Source organism: Peromyscus maniculatus, chromosome 4 (genome assembly GCF_049852395.1).
Source record: "Peromyscus maniculatus bairdii isolate BWxNUB_F1_BW_parent chromosome 4, HU_Pman_BW_mat_3.1, whole genome shotgun sequence".
Classification (NCBI taxonomy): Eukaryota; Metazoa; Chordata; class Mammalia; order Rodentia; family Cricetidae; genus Peromyscus; species Peromyscus maniculatus.
Window position 1 is genome coordinate 16,216,553 of NC_134855.1, and position 14,223 is coordinate 16,230,775.

Consider the following 14,223-nt stretch of genomic DNA (forward strand, 5'->3'; position numbering starts at 1 on the left):
CGAGGCTCCCCGAGCCGTGGTCTATCTGGGTTCCTGGGTTGCTCCCACCTCCCAAGTCTCATGCCTACTACTGGCCTGTAAAGGGCACTGTCCTCTGGCCTTCACAATATCGTTAGTATCGTGAAGTAGTATCCTTAGTGCTGGAGCTTTTCTTTTCTCTCTCCCCCTGTCAGAATTTGCACGTTCTGCTTGTCTATGTGTGTTGCACATGTGAGTGAGTCCCAAAGCAAAGACTAAGGATGTCAAGCTTTCCAGGTAACTTGGCATAGCGGCCAGAGCCTAGGGTCAGACCCAGCTGGCTGTTGGGGTCACCTGTGGTCTCTGGCCTCGTTCCCCCTCTCCGTGCCTTTGTGCCCTTAGAATGGAGAAGACTTGAGTGTATGGAAAGAGTTGTTCCAGTTAATACAAGGACTTGACTTACAGGCATTCCCTATGAGCATCATCACTACCTTTTTACCTCCTTATCAAAGTCTTCCTGATTCCAGCAGGACAGTCCTGGTACCCTGTAACTGGGGCAGAAAGAAGCTGGGATAACAGAGTAGAGGCCTAAGGACTCCTAGGCATGATCAGGACACTGTTGTCATATCAACAAATGATAGATCCCATGATTAGTTATCTCAGACGAGCACTCTCATGCTAGTAGGAGCAGCGCATGCTAGAGAAGTCTGCGGGGTGCCTGACGGGGTCAGCCTTGGGGTAGCAGGTATGCCCATCAGACAGGGACTGCTGTCTAGCTATTTTGCTGAGAGGACAGAGGTGAACACTGTCCTGTGCTCCTCCTCAGGATGACACGGAGCCTTATTTCATCGGGATCTTTTGCTTCGAGGCGGGGATCAAGATCATCGCACTGGGCTTCGTTTTCCACAAGGGCTCCTACCTTCGAAATGGCTGGAATGTCATGGACTTCGTGGTGGTCCTCACGGGGTAGGTGGGCCAAGCCTGAGTGCACTCATGTGTGCTGCCCTGCTGTAGAACTGAGGTGGCAGAAATGTTCATGTTGGTACCCCATCCCCTGACTGTGGTGCGGAGTGTAAAGAGGTCTCTGATTGTACTTCTGAGTAAATGGGGACTGTTTCTCCCCACTCAAGTAATGGCCTCTGGGCTCCCAACGAAGGCCGTCAAAGACCCTGAGGGTCTGTTCCCATCTGCTGTGCTGTGGTTTCTGGTGTAAGGACCACGTTTGTGTTTGAAACATGTTTTTTCAAAGGGCTCACTCCTAGTGGCCTATCTGGAGGAGTCTGCTTACAGACCCTAAAAGCAAAGTGGACACTATGGTCATAGGGTCCTGGGTACTAGTGTGACCAGTAAGTGAGGGCTTCTTCAAGGTTCTTACCCAACTGTGATCTTAAAGGAGCACTTGGTATATGAGCCATTTCCTGTCTGAGAAGCTACCTGGGACGTCTCCCTGATAGCTCTGTGCCTCTCCACTGTGTGAGGCAGAGTACATGGTCCTGGTTCTAACCCTGGCAGTGTTTTTGTTTTCAGCTTTATTTAATGTATGGGTGTTTTGCTTGCATGTGCATATGTGTACCACATGTGTGCCTGGTGCCCTCGGAGGTCAGAAGAGGGCATCAGGGTCCCCTGGAACTGGAGTTACCGTGTGGGTGCTGGAAACTGAACCTGGGTTCTCTGCTAGAATAATAAGTACTCTTAACTACTGAGCCGTCTCTCCAGCCCCTCTGCCCTGAATGCGTTTAGTCACAACGCATGCCTGCTGCTTCCTGCCAATCCTTCCTTATAATGATGAGAATAAAACTCCCTACTACTCAGGAACTTCAGGAAGTCAATGTGTGGCCCATCTCCTGGCCACCTCAGTTGATTTATCTCCCTAATGGGTGCTGTACATCCTCCTTCTGGTTCTCTGGTGTCGACTGAGGACTGTGGAAGTCCTGTGTTGGGGACAAAAGCTATGGTTGGGATGAGGACTACTCACACAGAGTCTGTGGCTCTCCCAGAGGCTCTGTCCTGGGCTAGGGATGGCAGTGGCATCTTCCGTAGGGCCTTGTGGTTGGGGATTAAGTGCCAAGGTCAGAGCACAGGGAGCTGGCCCACTATAGGTGAGAGCTATAGCACTTCTGGAAATGGGAGCCGGGTGGCTCCATCTCTGCCCACTGACCTCCATAGAGGCCCGGTGCACGTGGGTGTGTGTGGGACGGGGCTGAGCAGATGGAGAGTGGGAAGGAGGTGACTGGGAAGCCTGGGTCTGGGGCTTCAGCCACCATGGCTCCCTGTATTTGAGGAATAAAGGAAGTCAGGTAGTGACCTCTGTCCTGCAGAGACATCGGGGGCCTGCTCCCCACCTTTGTGTTGTAGCTTCTGTTGGGAGGGCCATGTTGGTAAGGCTGAGGCTGGGGAGGATCCATATGATGGTGATCTTTGCACACTTCTGTGGGTTGCTCCTTGTTCCAGAGTGGGGGTGTGCTGACATGGTGTTTACTGAAGGCCCTCCATAGCTCTATGGAGGCTTGCTCCTCGGATGACATAAGTGAACAATCGCGAGGGGTTGGTGCACAGCGTGGCCCCTGTGGGTCGGGTGTTCCCCACGTCCAGGGCTGCTACCTGGGGCATCGGGGAGTAACTACAGCTGTTTACAGTTCTCCTTCTCTTGAGATCAAGTCCCTGAAGACAAGAATGGCGTCTTATTTTTCAGAGTGTCCCCTGAGCCTATCTTGGGGCTGGCATCCAGGAGGGGGCAGTGAGTGGAGGCAAAACTGATGGATGTTGAGGGGAGAGGCTGGCAAGGGATGCTGGACCCTACTACTAGAATCTGCCACCCATGACGTAGGGTGCCTGGGAATAAGGAGGCAAGGAAGGAGACCAGAGCGCCTCATCCCCCCATCCTCCCCCCCCCCCCACCTGCCTATAGGACGGACCTCTAGATCTTCCAGAACTCTGATCCTAGGAGAGGCTGAGAGTGGGAGACGCTGCAGCCCACTGCTGGGTGGTGGAAGACAGGAATGCTCATCTTCCTGTGAATGTCTGTGAGAAGATGCCAGGGCCCCACAAAGGGAGGTGGACTGTCTCACTCTAGTCTTGGAGATCCCTTGTCCATTTTCTGTTTACCCCTTCTCCTTTCTGCCTCTTTGTACAGCCGTCTTTTCTCCTCTTCCCCGTCTCCACCCTTCCTGCCTCCCTCACCCCGTCGTCTTCCCCTCCGCGGTCTCAGCCTCTTGCTCTGTCTCTCCGCCCTCTGCCCTGCGTCTGCAGGAAAACTGTCAGGGTTTTAGGCATCTCCCCTCACATCGAACTCCTTGAGGTAGTGCCAGGTTTGGGGGACACCCCCCCCAGGTGGAGGGGTGATCCATGTCTCACGGAGGCCGGCATGCAGGACCAGAGCCACACTAGGAGCTGCTCTGACACTCCCGTAGGATACAGAGTCACAAGGACCTGCGTGTGTCCGTGTTTGTAGGAGGTTTTGGTGGGAAACCCAGGGAAGAACCCATCTCTAACCCTCCTGAGCTGAGGTCCCTGTGGCAGGGTGTATGTGGGTGTGTGGCACATTCTTGTTATTTTGTTGTTTTAATTAGGCTTTGTTTAATTGGTGCTTAGGGGTTCGAGACCCAGAGGGGAGAGGCAGACAGTACCCTGGCCTGTTGCCTAGTGAAGCCAGGCATATCCCTAGTGGCCAGCAGGGGTCTCTCTGCTCCTGATGCTGGTGTGGTGGTTGTGAGCGATGCCTGGGCAGGGGTAGGATAGGGAACCCCCCTGCTCTCCGAGAAGCCAAGCCTGGTGCCTGTTGCTCCCTGCCTTGCTTCCTTCTCTGGTGTATCCTGTTATCCGCACCAGTATATATGGTGCAAAGACTATGATAACTAGGTGTGCTGGGCACTTGCTGCTCTGGGGCATGGATGTGATCGGGTTTGGGGTCTATACTGGTCACAGAGATGCCTCTGGGACCCTGGGGATTATGAGAGATGTTGGAGGTTCTGAGCATTGAGGCTGGCCTGTGAAGTATGGGCCTGTGCTCAGGGAGTCTGGCCTCTCAGTTGTGAGTTCCTGTTCCCGATTGGACCAGCCCATGGATTACCAACCAGACTGTTGTCCCCTGGTAGAGTAGGGACAAGAGCCTAAATCTCCTACTATGGGCTCTGCCTCACTACCAGAAGAAAGGTCCCCTTCCTGGTCCTACAGCTGATTGTAGGGATAGGGGTAGGCTTCCCTGCCCATCTCCTTTTTCCAAGAACACTTCTTTCTGCACAGTAGGATGAGCAGGGCCCAGAAGTGCCCTGATGGGAGCCCTAGTTGGAGGAGGACAGAAAGAGCCACCACCCCAGCGCAGCCAGGGGCCACCCGAGAGCTGCTACTCTTCTGCCTGTTCACCCTGTGTCCATCCACACCCTGTCTACCTGTAACTGTCCATTTTCCTGAGCATTTGAGCTTCTCATCTGCGGACACTGCTCCATTCACCATTAATCACTTCCGTACTCAGTGTTTGCTAGATAGTGTGAACATGAGAACAAAGCCACAGAGCCCTTTCTGGTGAACGATGTCCAAAGTGGCATGCGTTTTTCCCAGCCTGTTTCTTATCAGTACACGTAATCTCATGCCTGGATGGGGCTTAGATATGCTGTGGTCACTGGCTCTGGGTTTCCACCACCTAGACTGGCTGGGGCAGATCTGCATCGTGGCCGGGCCATAATGCTTCTTGGCATGGACTAACTCAACATACATTAAGGAAGGACTGAATAATCTTGATCTTGGTGGGAAAGTGGGTAATGAGTTCATAGGGCAAGCTTTGTCTGTAGGCAGACAGGGAAGGCTTCAGGTTTGGGAGGGCATGAATGGGCTTCAAGGCTTAAGGTTATAAACTACTTGATTTCTGGGGAGAGCTGTGGCTATGGTCCTGACCAAGAGTATAGAGAGACCAGACAGGATCCCTAGGAACTAGAGAAGCTATCTTGGACTGTACCCTAGTGCCTATAGCTGTAGGCTGCCTGGGCAAGGAGGTGATGGAGAGCCAGGGGAGCACTTGTGTGCGCAGTTGGGGAATCAGGAAGAGTATGTTCTGCTCCACAAAGCTGACGTTGGAGGGAAATGTGTGATGTGGCCTGAAGTGGATTAGGTGTGTGTGGGAGTGAGAATGCTGGGCCTGGGGCCCTGTGGTGGGACCTGTCAGTAAAGCTCCTTGTAGCATGCTTCTCAGCAAAGTAGAGAGGAAGTTGGGTGGTGTGGGTAGAGGATAGAGGCCCAGAGTGCCTCCCTGAGCATTAGTGGAGGTCCAGGAGAAACTGATGCCGTTGGAGAAGGCCAGCCCTGGAGTCGGAGCGAAGACATGTCCAGGGCCCTGGTCCATGTATGGGTCTGTCCAGTGGACACGGGTGTCGGGGGCTGAGGATGGGTGTGCTTAGGTGGGCAGGGGTGGCAGAGATAGATGGCTGCAGTCTTCACAGACTGTTCACTGAATTTGGAAGCAAGTGCGTCAGCTGAGATGTGTGAAGATGAGTGAAGGGATACAGGAGACAGAGATGTAGGAGAGAAATGTAGGGCAGAGCAAGGAGGGGTGACTGAGAGAGGGGGAGAAAGCGAATGAGGGGGGCACTGGAGCTCCCCAGCCCAGCCCCCCAGTCTGCCCTTCCTTCACAGCCCGGTCAGCGCCCTGCTCAGTCACCTGGGAGGTACCTGCTGGAGACACCACTTGCCTTCTACCCTGTGTAGGTTTCTTGGGACACAGAGGTGACCAAATAGATCTTGCTCTTCTGCAGGCCATGTTTTTTCTGGATACATAGAGCAAACTGTCCAAATGCCCTTGGGGGGAGGGAAGACTTGAAGTCGGTAGAGTGGAGAGTACCGTCACTGTCAGGAGATCCTTGAGGGACAGTTTCGGTGGATGGTGGGGAAGAGGATGCAGGGACAAGGGCCATGGCCTGGGTGCAGGGCCATCAAGCTGGGCTTACACTGGGCACAGGGAGGAAAGCAGACAGTTGAGGAGAGCGAGGCACTGGGCACTGGGGATAGCAGCAGCCCAGGTGGAGGCTCCAGGGCCAGCCTCAGGGCGTTCAAGAGGCAGACTGGGAAGGCAGAGTCTGCGGGAGCCTCTGGCGCCTTCCAGGTCCAACACTCACTTTTCCAGGCAGCTGTCTTTTGTGTACTCTCTATGGTGCCCATCATACTCCCCCCCCCACCTCATCACTGACTCCTCTCTTCTGGGACCCGCGGAACACCATGCTGTAGCCTTTTGCCTGGAGGACTTTAATCCACAGGTAATAAGGACCTCTGTTGTGGCCTAGCCTGCCGCTTTCCTTATGGCCTGTGGAGACACAGAGAAACATGTCTTGGCTCAGGCAGGTGGTTCCCTGGGGGACATTTCCAACCACAGCTTCTCATTTTACTTCAAATTAAACTGAGATTCCTTTCCAGGACGTGTAATTAGAGCTCAGGCTCCTCTCTCTGGATTCATCTCCTGTGGGAAGAGGAGAGGAGTGTGGGTTGCCTCGGGGGAGGGCAGGTGGACAGTGAGTTCAGAATCGGCCATGGCCTTCACAGACTCTGAACCTAGTGCTGCTGGTGTCTAATGGCTGTTAGGGGACAAGGATGTAGCCTGACTTAGGAGGTGTTCCTTGGGGACTGGGGAGGCACAAGGAATTAGGGACAGAACAAATGGATGAGCACCGTGGACATCTGCCACAGGGCAAGGGGACAGTGCTCAGGGGTACTGTGCCTGCCAGCAAGTGACTCAAGACATATCTGACATGGTAGGAGACAGGGAGTGCCAGTGGCATGTGGTTGAATGGAGGCTGACCCGGTGTGTGTCCAACAGTGGTTAAAGCTAGCTCCGCACAATGGGCCCTTCCCTAGCTCCCCAATGTTTAACTGTGGCTCTGCTGGGGGGTGGCCTCTGGTGCTGGTCAAATTGAGGTTCACTGGACTCCCTTTCCCTTCCTACATCCAGGGCCCTGATTATTTGCTGCCCCTAAATGTGGCTGGAGCCATTGGGGTTAGGAGTTCAGTTCTGAGAGACAGTCTCTGTAGCTGCATGGGGGCAAACCTTTGCTCCCTATCTTTTGAGATCAGGCTTCAGGTTTTCTAGGTAGTATCCATGGGGCTTTATTGCAGGCTCATGGGGCTTTGCAACCTTTCCTGGTCCTGTGGCACCTGAGAACTTGCCAGACCCAGGACATGGGGAGCCCTACCTTGTACAGCAAAGCCCCTGGCCCGAGCGGCCCTGTGAATGCTGCCATGTGAGCGAGCGTGGGCACAGGGCGAGTAGTGGTGGCACTGTAGGTCAGCACTGGTGTTCATCTCTCAGACGTCCTGTGGGACAGCTCCAGAGCCCTGTGTTGGTTACATAAAGTCCCAGGGATGCCCTGCTCTCATGAGTGGCTCCCAGCCTCCCTCCTTGGAACACACCCCTGCAAGTGGGTATTTATAGAGGACCCAGCTCACTCTCTGCTCCGTCTCCTCCCTCCCCCAACTTTTCCTTTGCTTCAGGACTCTACGCTTCTGGATCATGGAACAGAACCAGCCCTTCTCAGGGACAATCCTCAATGACTTGTGTTCAGGGGTTCAGGCTCTTCCCCGGTGCTAGGTAGGTGGGGATCCACAGTCCCCTAGCTGAAGTAGCTTCAAGCTCTCATCCTGTCCATCATTTCTAGGGTCTAAGAGTCCTTGTGTGCTTCTAGGTTAGGACCAGCCCATGGGAAAAACTAATTGTAAAATCTACCTTATACGAAAGCAGAGCGGGTCCTTCTTGATGGGTCAGGGCATGGGCTGGTTGGTGTGCAGACCTCGAGGCCCTGTGCTACTCAGGGCTGTACAGAGGCCCACCTTCCTCTGGGCTAGACCAAAGGTGAGTGTGTGGGAGGCACTCCTGAAGTCAACTAACCACTGACTCACGGTGGAAAGCATCCATGATCCCCAGTAGCCCAGACCTCTGGCTGACTACAGGGTCCAGGAGTGGGATAGACTTCCAGTTGCTTCCTGCTGTCGCTAGCCACCATCTTCCACTCGAGCTATGAGAAAGGGTAGAGAGCAGGAATCCTAGGCCCTAGGACACATGCCCACCTGTCCCTCATACTTCCACAAACTGTGCCCTCAGACTTGGGTGAATTTTAGGCTAAGACACTCCTAAATCCAGCCTCCACAGCCTCTCAGATTATTCAGAAAGAAACCCAGAAGTTTCTTTGTAGTCAGCGCCCCGGGTGGTCAGCCAGGAGACTTGTCTGTTCCCCTTGATCCCTCTGCATCTGACCACTGCAGCTCAGAGAAGAAGAAGTGAACCTTTTTACAGAACCTCTCAGAAAGGGGATGCATTTATAAAACCTAGCATAGTTGGTGTCCAGGCTGGTGAGGGACTACAGCCCAGCCTGGCAAGGTCTACAGAGCTTGGGACACAGAGTGGACCCAGGGTGCTAGAGACTCCACTGTGAGTTACGACCAGCAGTTCACGGCCAGGGAGCTGGTCCTATAGTCTGGCACATACAAGGTGTCAGACTAAGGAGTAAGGGTCTGGTGCAACGTGGACCTCACTTGGGGCCATGGACCCTTTTCCTGACTGAGCCAGCAGCTGATGGGCTGTAGGCCTGGCCAAGGATTTGAGGTGGGCTCTAAATTAGGTGTTACCATTTAGGAGGCAGGGGCCTTGTGAATCCCCAAGTTTCCATCTTGAGTAGACATTCTATCTAGTGGTCTCTGCCTGTCTGGCTCACTTGCATTGCCCTGTCCTGATTGGCATTTCCTTGATAGGCTCTGGCGTGGGTGCTCTGGTGTGTGGTGCTGTGTCCAGGCCAGTGATATAACCTGGGGCATTGGCACTGCATCCTGTGGCTATACCCCACAGAAGTCACAGGAATTTAAGTTCACACCCAGCAAGGGTGGCACTTGTGAGGGAAGGGTAGTGGACTCACGGGCTCCACTCCTTCCATCCGGCTCCCACCCTCCTCACACCGCAGGCCAGAGCTGTGATTCACACCGAGGTGACAATGATTGCTAATGGTTTCTCTCTGTTACTACTAGGCTTGGAGCTCGTCCCTGGCCTGAGAGCAGGGTGGCAAGCAGGCCTCCTCCTCAGCCTGGATTCCTTGATGGGGGCTCAGGAGCTTCCCATCTTCTGGTAGAAAGAGAGACTCTCCCTGGACTGTAACTTCGTTGGTTGACCTGTTTTGCACCCCCCCATGCAGCCAGGCAGATGTTTCTAGGGTGGCTTCTCAGCAGTCCACAGAGCTGCTCCTGTCACTCCGTCTCTCATCCGCTTCCCTCCCTTGTTGCTGTCTGTCACACCCTTTGGTGTTGTTCCAGGCCTGGGGCAGGGTTCATTCTGGACTTCCCATCACACTGTCACAGAGCCCTGTCTGTGGGTCTGCCTCTTGGGAAGGGCCCTGTGCCACTGGCTGGCCTGGGAGGCAGTGCTGGGGCCCATTTGGAATGGGACTTGTACTATGTCACGGCCCTCTCTTCTCCCGTGCTGGCCTTAGCTAACTCACTCTCTCCCCCGCCCCCGCCCCCAGGGCCGTGTGTGTGTGTGTGTGTGTGTGTGTGTGTGTGTGTGTGTGTGTGTGTGTGTGTTGTGTGTGGTGTGTGTGTTTGTGTGGTGTGTGTGTGTTGTGTGTGTGTTGTGTGTGTTTGTGTGTTGTGTGTGTGTTTGTGTGTTGTATGTGTGTGTATGTGGTGTGTGTGTGTGTGGTGTGTGTGTGTGGTATGTGTGTGTGTGGTGTGTGTGTGTGGTGTGTGTGGTGTATGTGTGTGTGTGTGGTGTGTATGTGTGTGTGTGTGTATGTATGTGTGTGTGTGGTTGTGTGTGTGTGGTGTGTGTGGTGTATGTGTGTGTGTGTGTGTGGTGTGTGTGTGGTGTGTGTGTGTTTGTGTGTTGTATGTGTGTGTATGTGGTGTGTGTGTGTGTGGTATGTGTGTGTGTGTGGTGTGTGTGTGGTGTGTGTGTGTAGGCAGGCATAACACAGCCCCACACAGGCTGGGTGGCTTTCACTCAGCTGTAATTTTACCTGTTCTGGGGGCTGGAAGCCCAAGCTCCTGGTTGTACAGTGAGTATGGGGGGATGTGATTATGGGCAGGATGCAACTCTATGCCCAGGTGTTTTGTGACCCCTTGGCATCCTGGGCTGGCCTGCTCTTCTAGTGCCTTGAAGCCCTGGCTAAGCACTGTGGAGTGCTGCGTCACCCCGTTTGCGGCCTCTCCTGATGCACTTCTTGCATTTTCCTCCCATTAGCCACAGAACCTGGCAACACAGCACCCAGAAGAGGCTGAGGATGGGGAGGAGGAAGGGGGTGGGGTATGAGGGCAGTATGTTGTTTAAGGTGGAGCCCCTGGTCCCACCTTTTCTCAACACCTGCCTCAGACCCTAGCTCAGGAAGTACCGTGTTGCTCCCTGGGGGGTAGGAGGCCAGAGCGGCCTTTCCGCTTGCAGCTGTACAGTGATTGGCTCCTGCCACAGGTGGACACACAGGAGGGGCCGTGGGTTTTAACTGGGAGTGGTTGACATGGGGGCTTCCACAGACTTACCGGACTCTTACTGGACACACTGGTAGGATCAGGGCCAGGAGTGTAAGGGATGTGTGCCTGTGGACCAGGCATGATCAGTTGCTGGGCACTGTGAGCTCTGAAATTAACCCTGCCTTTTTTTCCTCCTTCCTTCCTTTCTTTTTTGTAGCTCATTTTTTATTTAATTTTTTTCCCATTTTACATACCAACCCCTGTTATCCCCCTCCCCCTTCCCCCCCCCCGCTCCCCATCCCATCCTCATCCCCTCTTCATAGGGGGTAAGGCCTCCCTTGGATAGTCAACACAGGCTGGCACACCATGTTGGGGCTGGACCTAGCCCCTCCCCCTTGCGTCATGGCTGAGTAAGGCTTTGCACCATAGGGAATGGGCTCTAAAAAGCCAGTTTGTTCCTGGCATAAGTCCTGGTCTCATTTGCCAGGGGACCCACAAACACATCAAGCCACCCACATTTCACCCACATTCAGAGAGCCTAGTGTGGTCCCATGCAGGCTCCCCAGCTGGCAGTCCAGAGTCCATGAGCTCCCACTAGCTTGGGTCAGTGCCTCTGGGGTTTCCTATCATGATTCTGAACCGCCCCCCCCTTGCTCCTATAATCCCTCCTCCCTCTCTTCGACTGAACTCCAGAACTTGGCCAAGTGCTTGGCTGTGGGTCTCTGCATCTGCTTCCATCAGTCACTGGGTGCAGGTTCTATGATGACAATTAGGGTAGACATCAATCTGAGTGCAGGGGAAGGCTAGTTCAAGCACTCTGTCCACCATTGCTGAGTCTTAGCTGGGGATATCCTTGTGAGTTCCTGGGCATTTCTCCCTAACTCCTTAATGGTCCACTCTGTCAAGATATCTCTTTCATTGCTCTCCTTCTCCGTCCCTCCCCCAACTCAGCCATCTCAAACTCTCATGTTCCCACCTTCCATCCCCTCCACTCTACTCCCCCCTCCCAGTTTACCCAGGAGATCTTAACCCTTTTTCCTTCCTGGGCAATCCATGCATGTCCTTCTTAGGGTCCTCCTCTTTACTAGTTTCTCTGGGATTGTGGATTGTAGCCTGGTTATCCTTTGCTTTGCGTCTATCCACTTATGAATGAGTACATATTGTGTTTGTCTTTCTGGGTCTGGGTTATCTCACTCAGGATGATATTTTCTAGTTCCATCCATTTGCCTACAAATTTCATGCTGTCGGTTTTTTTTTTTACTGCTGCGTAATACTCCACTGTGTACCTGTACCATATTTTCTTTATCCATTCTTTGGTTGAGGGGCATCTAGGTTGTTTCCAGGTTCTGGATATTACAAATAATGCTGCTATGAACATAGTTGAGCCTATGTCCTTGTGGTTAACATCACTTTTTAAAGAAAGGTAAAATTTTGATTTTGAGCTAATCGTAGATTTATCATTTATTTATAATAAGTATTATGGAGTGAGTATCACATCCTTACTCAGATTTCCCAAGTGACAACTCCTCACAGGTGCAATATAATGTCACAGCCAGGACACTGAGCTTGCTGTTCCCAGAAGGAGCCCTCATGTACTCTTCTATAGCCTACAGACTTCTACATCCTCCCCACCCTGACCTCTGGAAACTCCTAATCCTTTCTATTTTTCTGTTGTTGTTTCAAGAATATTATATGAGTGGCATATGCTGCCTTCAGGTTCCCCTCCCCACACTGAGCACAATCATTTGCAGGTAATGTGGCCATGACAGTTTGCTTCTTTGCTTGCTAATTTCAGGCATGCCTCAAAGATGTGGTGTGGGTCTATACTACAGTGAAGTACATTTTGCAGTAAAGCAAGTCAGGGCTTTTTATTGCCATAGTACATATGAAAGCTATACATTTTATCTACTATATTAAGTGCAACAATGTGTCTAAAACATGTGCATTCCTTACTTTAAAAAGTGCTTTATTGCTGACGGTGTTAACTATCACTGAGCCTTTTTGTTGAGATCATCTTTTGTTGGTGGCAGCTGCCGAAGTGGTGCCTGGCAGTTTCCTAAGGCAACAGTAAAGTTGGCCTTTTGACGGACTCTTCTGTTCACATACTTCTCTTCAGTCTACAGTGCTATTTGATAGCACGTTATCCACAGCAGAACTTCTTTCAAAATTGATGTTGCCACTGCCCTACCAACCAAGTCACGTGATGCTGTGAAGTGTAAACATTTATTGTCTGCAGTGTCTGCAGCCTCTTCACCAGGAACAGATTCCACCTCAGGAAACTGTTGTGTGCATCCTCTAAGAAGTAACTCGCTTGATTACGCAATGACAGTATTCAGATAGTTCTTCAGGACCCGTTCCTAACTCTAGGTCTCTTGCTATTACTCCGCAGCTGCAGTCAGCTCCTCTGCTAGGTTCTTTAGACCCCAACACCCTCCATGAAAGTTAACATCCTCATCCAATCCATGTGAGTTGGTGTTTTGATTTGATCCACCCCGAGTTGCCAGTGTTCCCGCCTCTTAGCACAGTGAGTCCTCAGAATTGGTGATGTTTGTTTTCCCAGATTTATCAGGAGAGTAAATTGGAATTATGTCTCCCTTTGTGAGCTACAGAATGGCTATTGTGTTAGCAGGTTTGAAAACAACATCCGTCTCATTTAAGATCGACATCACAGCGCTTTAGTGACCAGATGCATTGTCAATGGATAGTAATATTTAACGGAATCTTTGCCTCTACAGTGGGCCCTGTGTTCAGTAAAACATACTTTAACAGGTGTGTGGTCATTCAAGCTTTGTTCATTTGCAGAGCAGAATGGACTTAGTATAATTTTTAAGGCCCGAGGATTTTATAACGGAAAATGAGCAGTGGTTTCTACTTCTGCATCAGTATCCAGTGGAGTCAGCCAGTCCTGTCTTTATACCTGGGACAGTTTTCAGTGGCTTCTTCCTCCCAGGAAGCTACTGCTTCTGTGCTGTGAATCTGCTGCAAAGATGTCAGCTCCATCAGTTGCTCAGCTGGGCCTACTGGATTTCTTGCTATTGCTCTTACAACAGCACCTGCTGCTTCCACTTAGTTGTTACGTTGCAGCCTTGGGCCTTGTAGAAGGGAAGAAAAGTTGGACTCTGCTGAATGAGGTGTTAGTTTAGGGAGCTGTGGTGGATAGGTGATTTCTACAGACCACTAGCACTTTGTCCTTGTCAGCAGTAGGCTGGTGGCTTCTCCTTATATGGATGTCATTAGGATTCCAGAATGTTCATTTAGATTTACAACTTGGCTGTTTGGAGTAAGAGGCCGCTTAGTCCCCCTCAGCTTCTGACACGCCTTCCTCACTAAATTTCATCATTCACAGCTTCTCTTTAAGGTAAGAGATACACAATTCTTCTTTTCACTTGGACACTCTGAGGTCATTATAGGGTTATTGCTGATCTTAATATCATTGTATCTCAGATTAGAGAGGCCCAAGGCAAGAGGCAAGATGGGAGATTTGCTGATTAGGGAAGCCATCATATCATAGCATTTCTTAAGTTCCTTGTCTTTTGTGTGTAATTGTGAGTCGTATGATAAATGTTGCTCCCAAACAAGTATAGTAAGAGTGTTGGGTATCAGCTCACAAGGGTGGGGCTGTGTCCTTTGCACTGAACATTACTGTGGTCATTTTGATGCAGAGCATCTGTGATGACTTACCTGAGACCCTCGGGGGATAGGTCTGTTAGTCCCTTTCCTTGTGAGAATTGGAGGGAGGCTTACAACATCCCTTTCCCCGCTCTGCTATTCATAGTATAGCTGTTCATAAGTTGCCAAGGGCACTTCCTGGTGGTGTAGCCACCTCTGAGTTGCCCACAT

The 14,223-nt window shown here is 51.8% G+C and overlaps 1 protein-coding gene across 9 annotated transcripts in view; it reads left to right on the plus strand.

The window, feature by feature from the left end:
• Cacna1b (calcium voltage-gated channel subunit alpha1 B) overlaps window positions 1–14,223 on the plus strand; it is a 157,824-nt gene that overhangs the window by 4,113 nt on the left and 139,488 nt on the right. For all 9 annotated transcript variants that reach the window (XM_076569298.1, XM_076569302.1, XM_076569299.1 and 6 more), the window contains exon 3: window positions 785–924. In XM_076569298.1, the coding sequence (XP_076425413.1) occupies window positions 785–924 (140 nt within the window). The remainder of the gene's footprint in view (window positions 1–784; window positions 925–14,223) is intronic.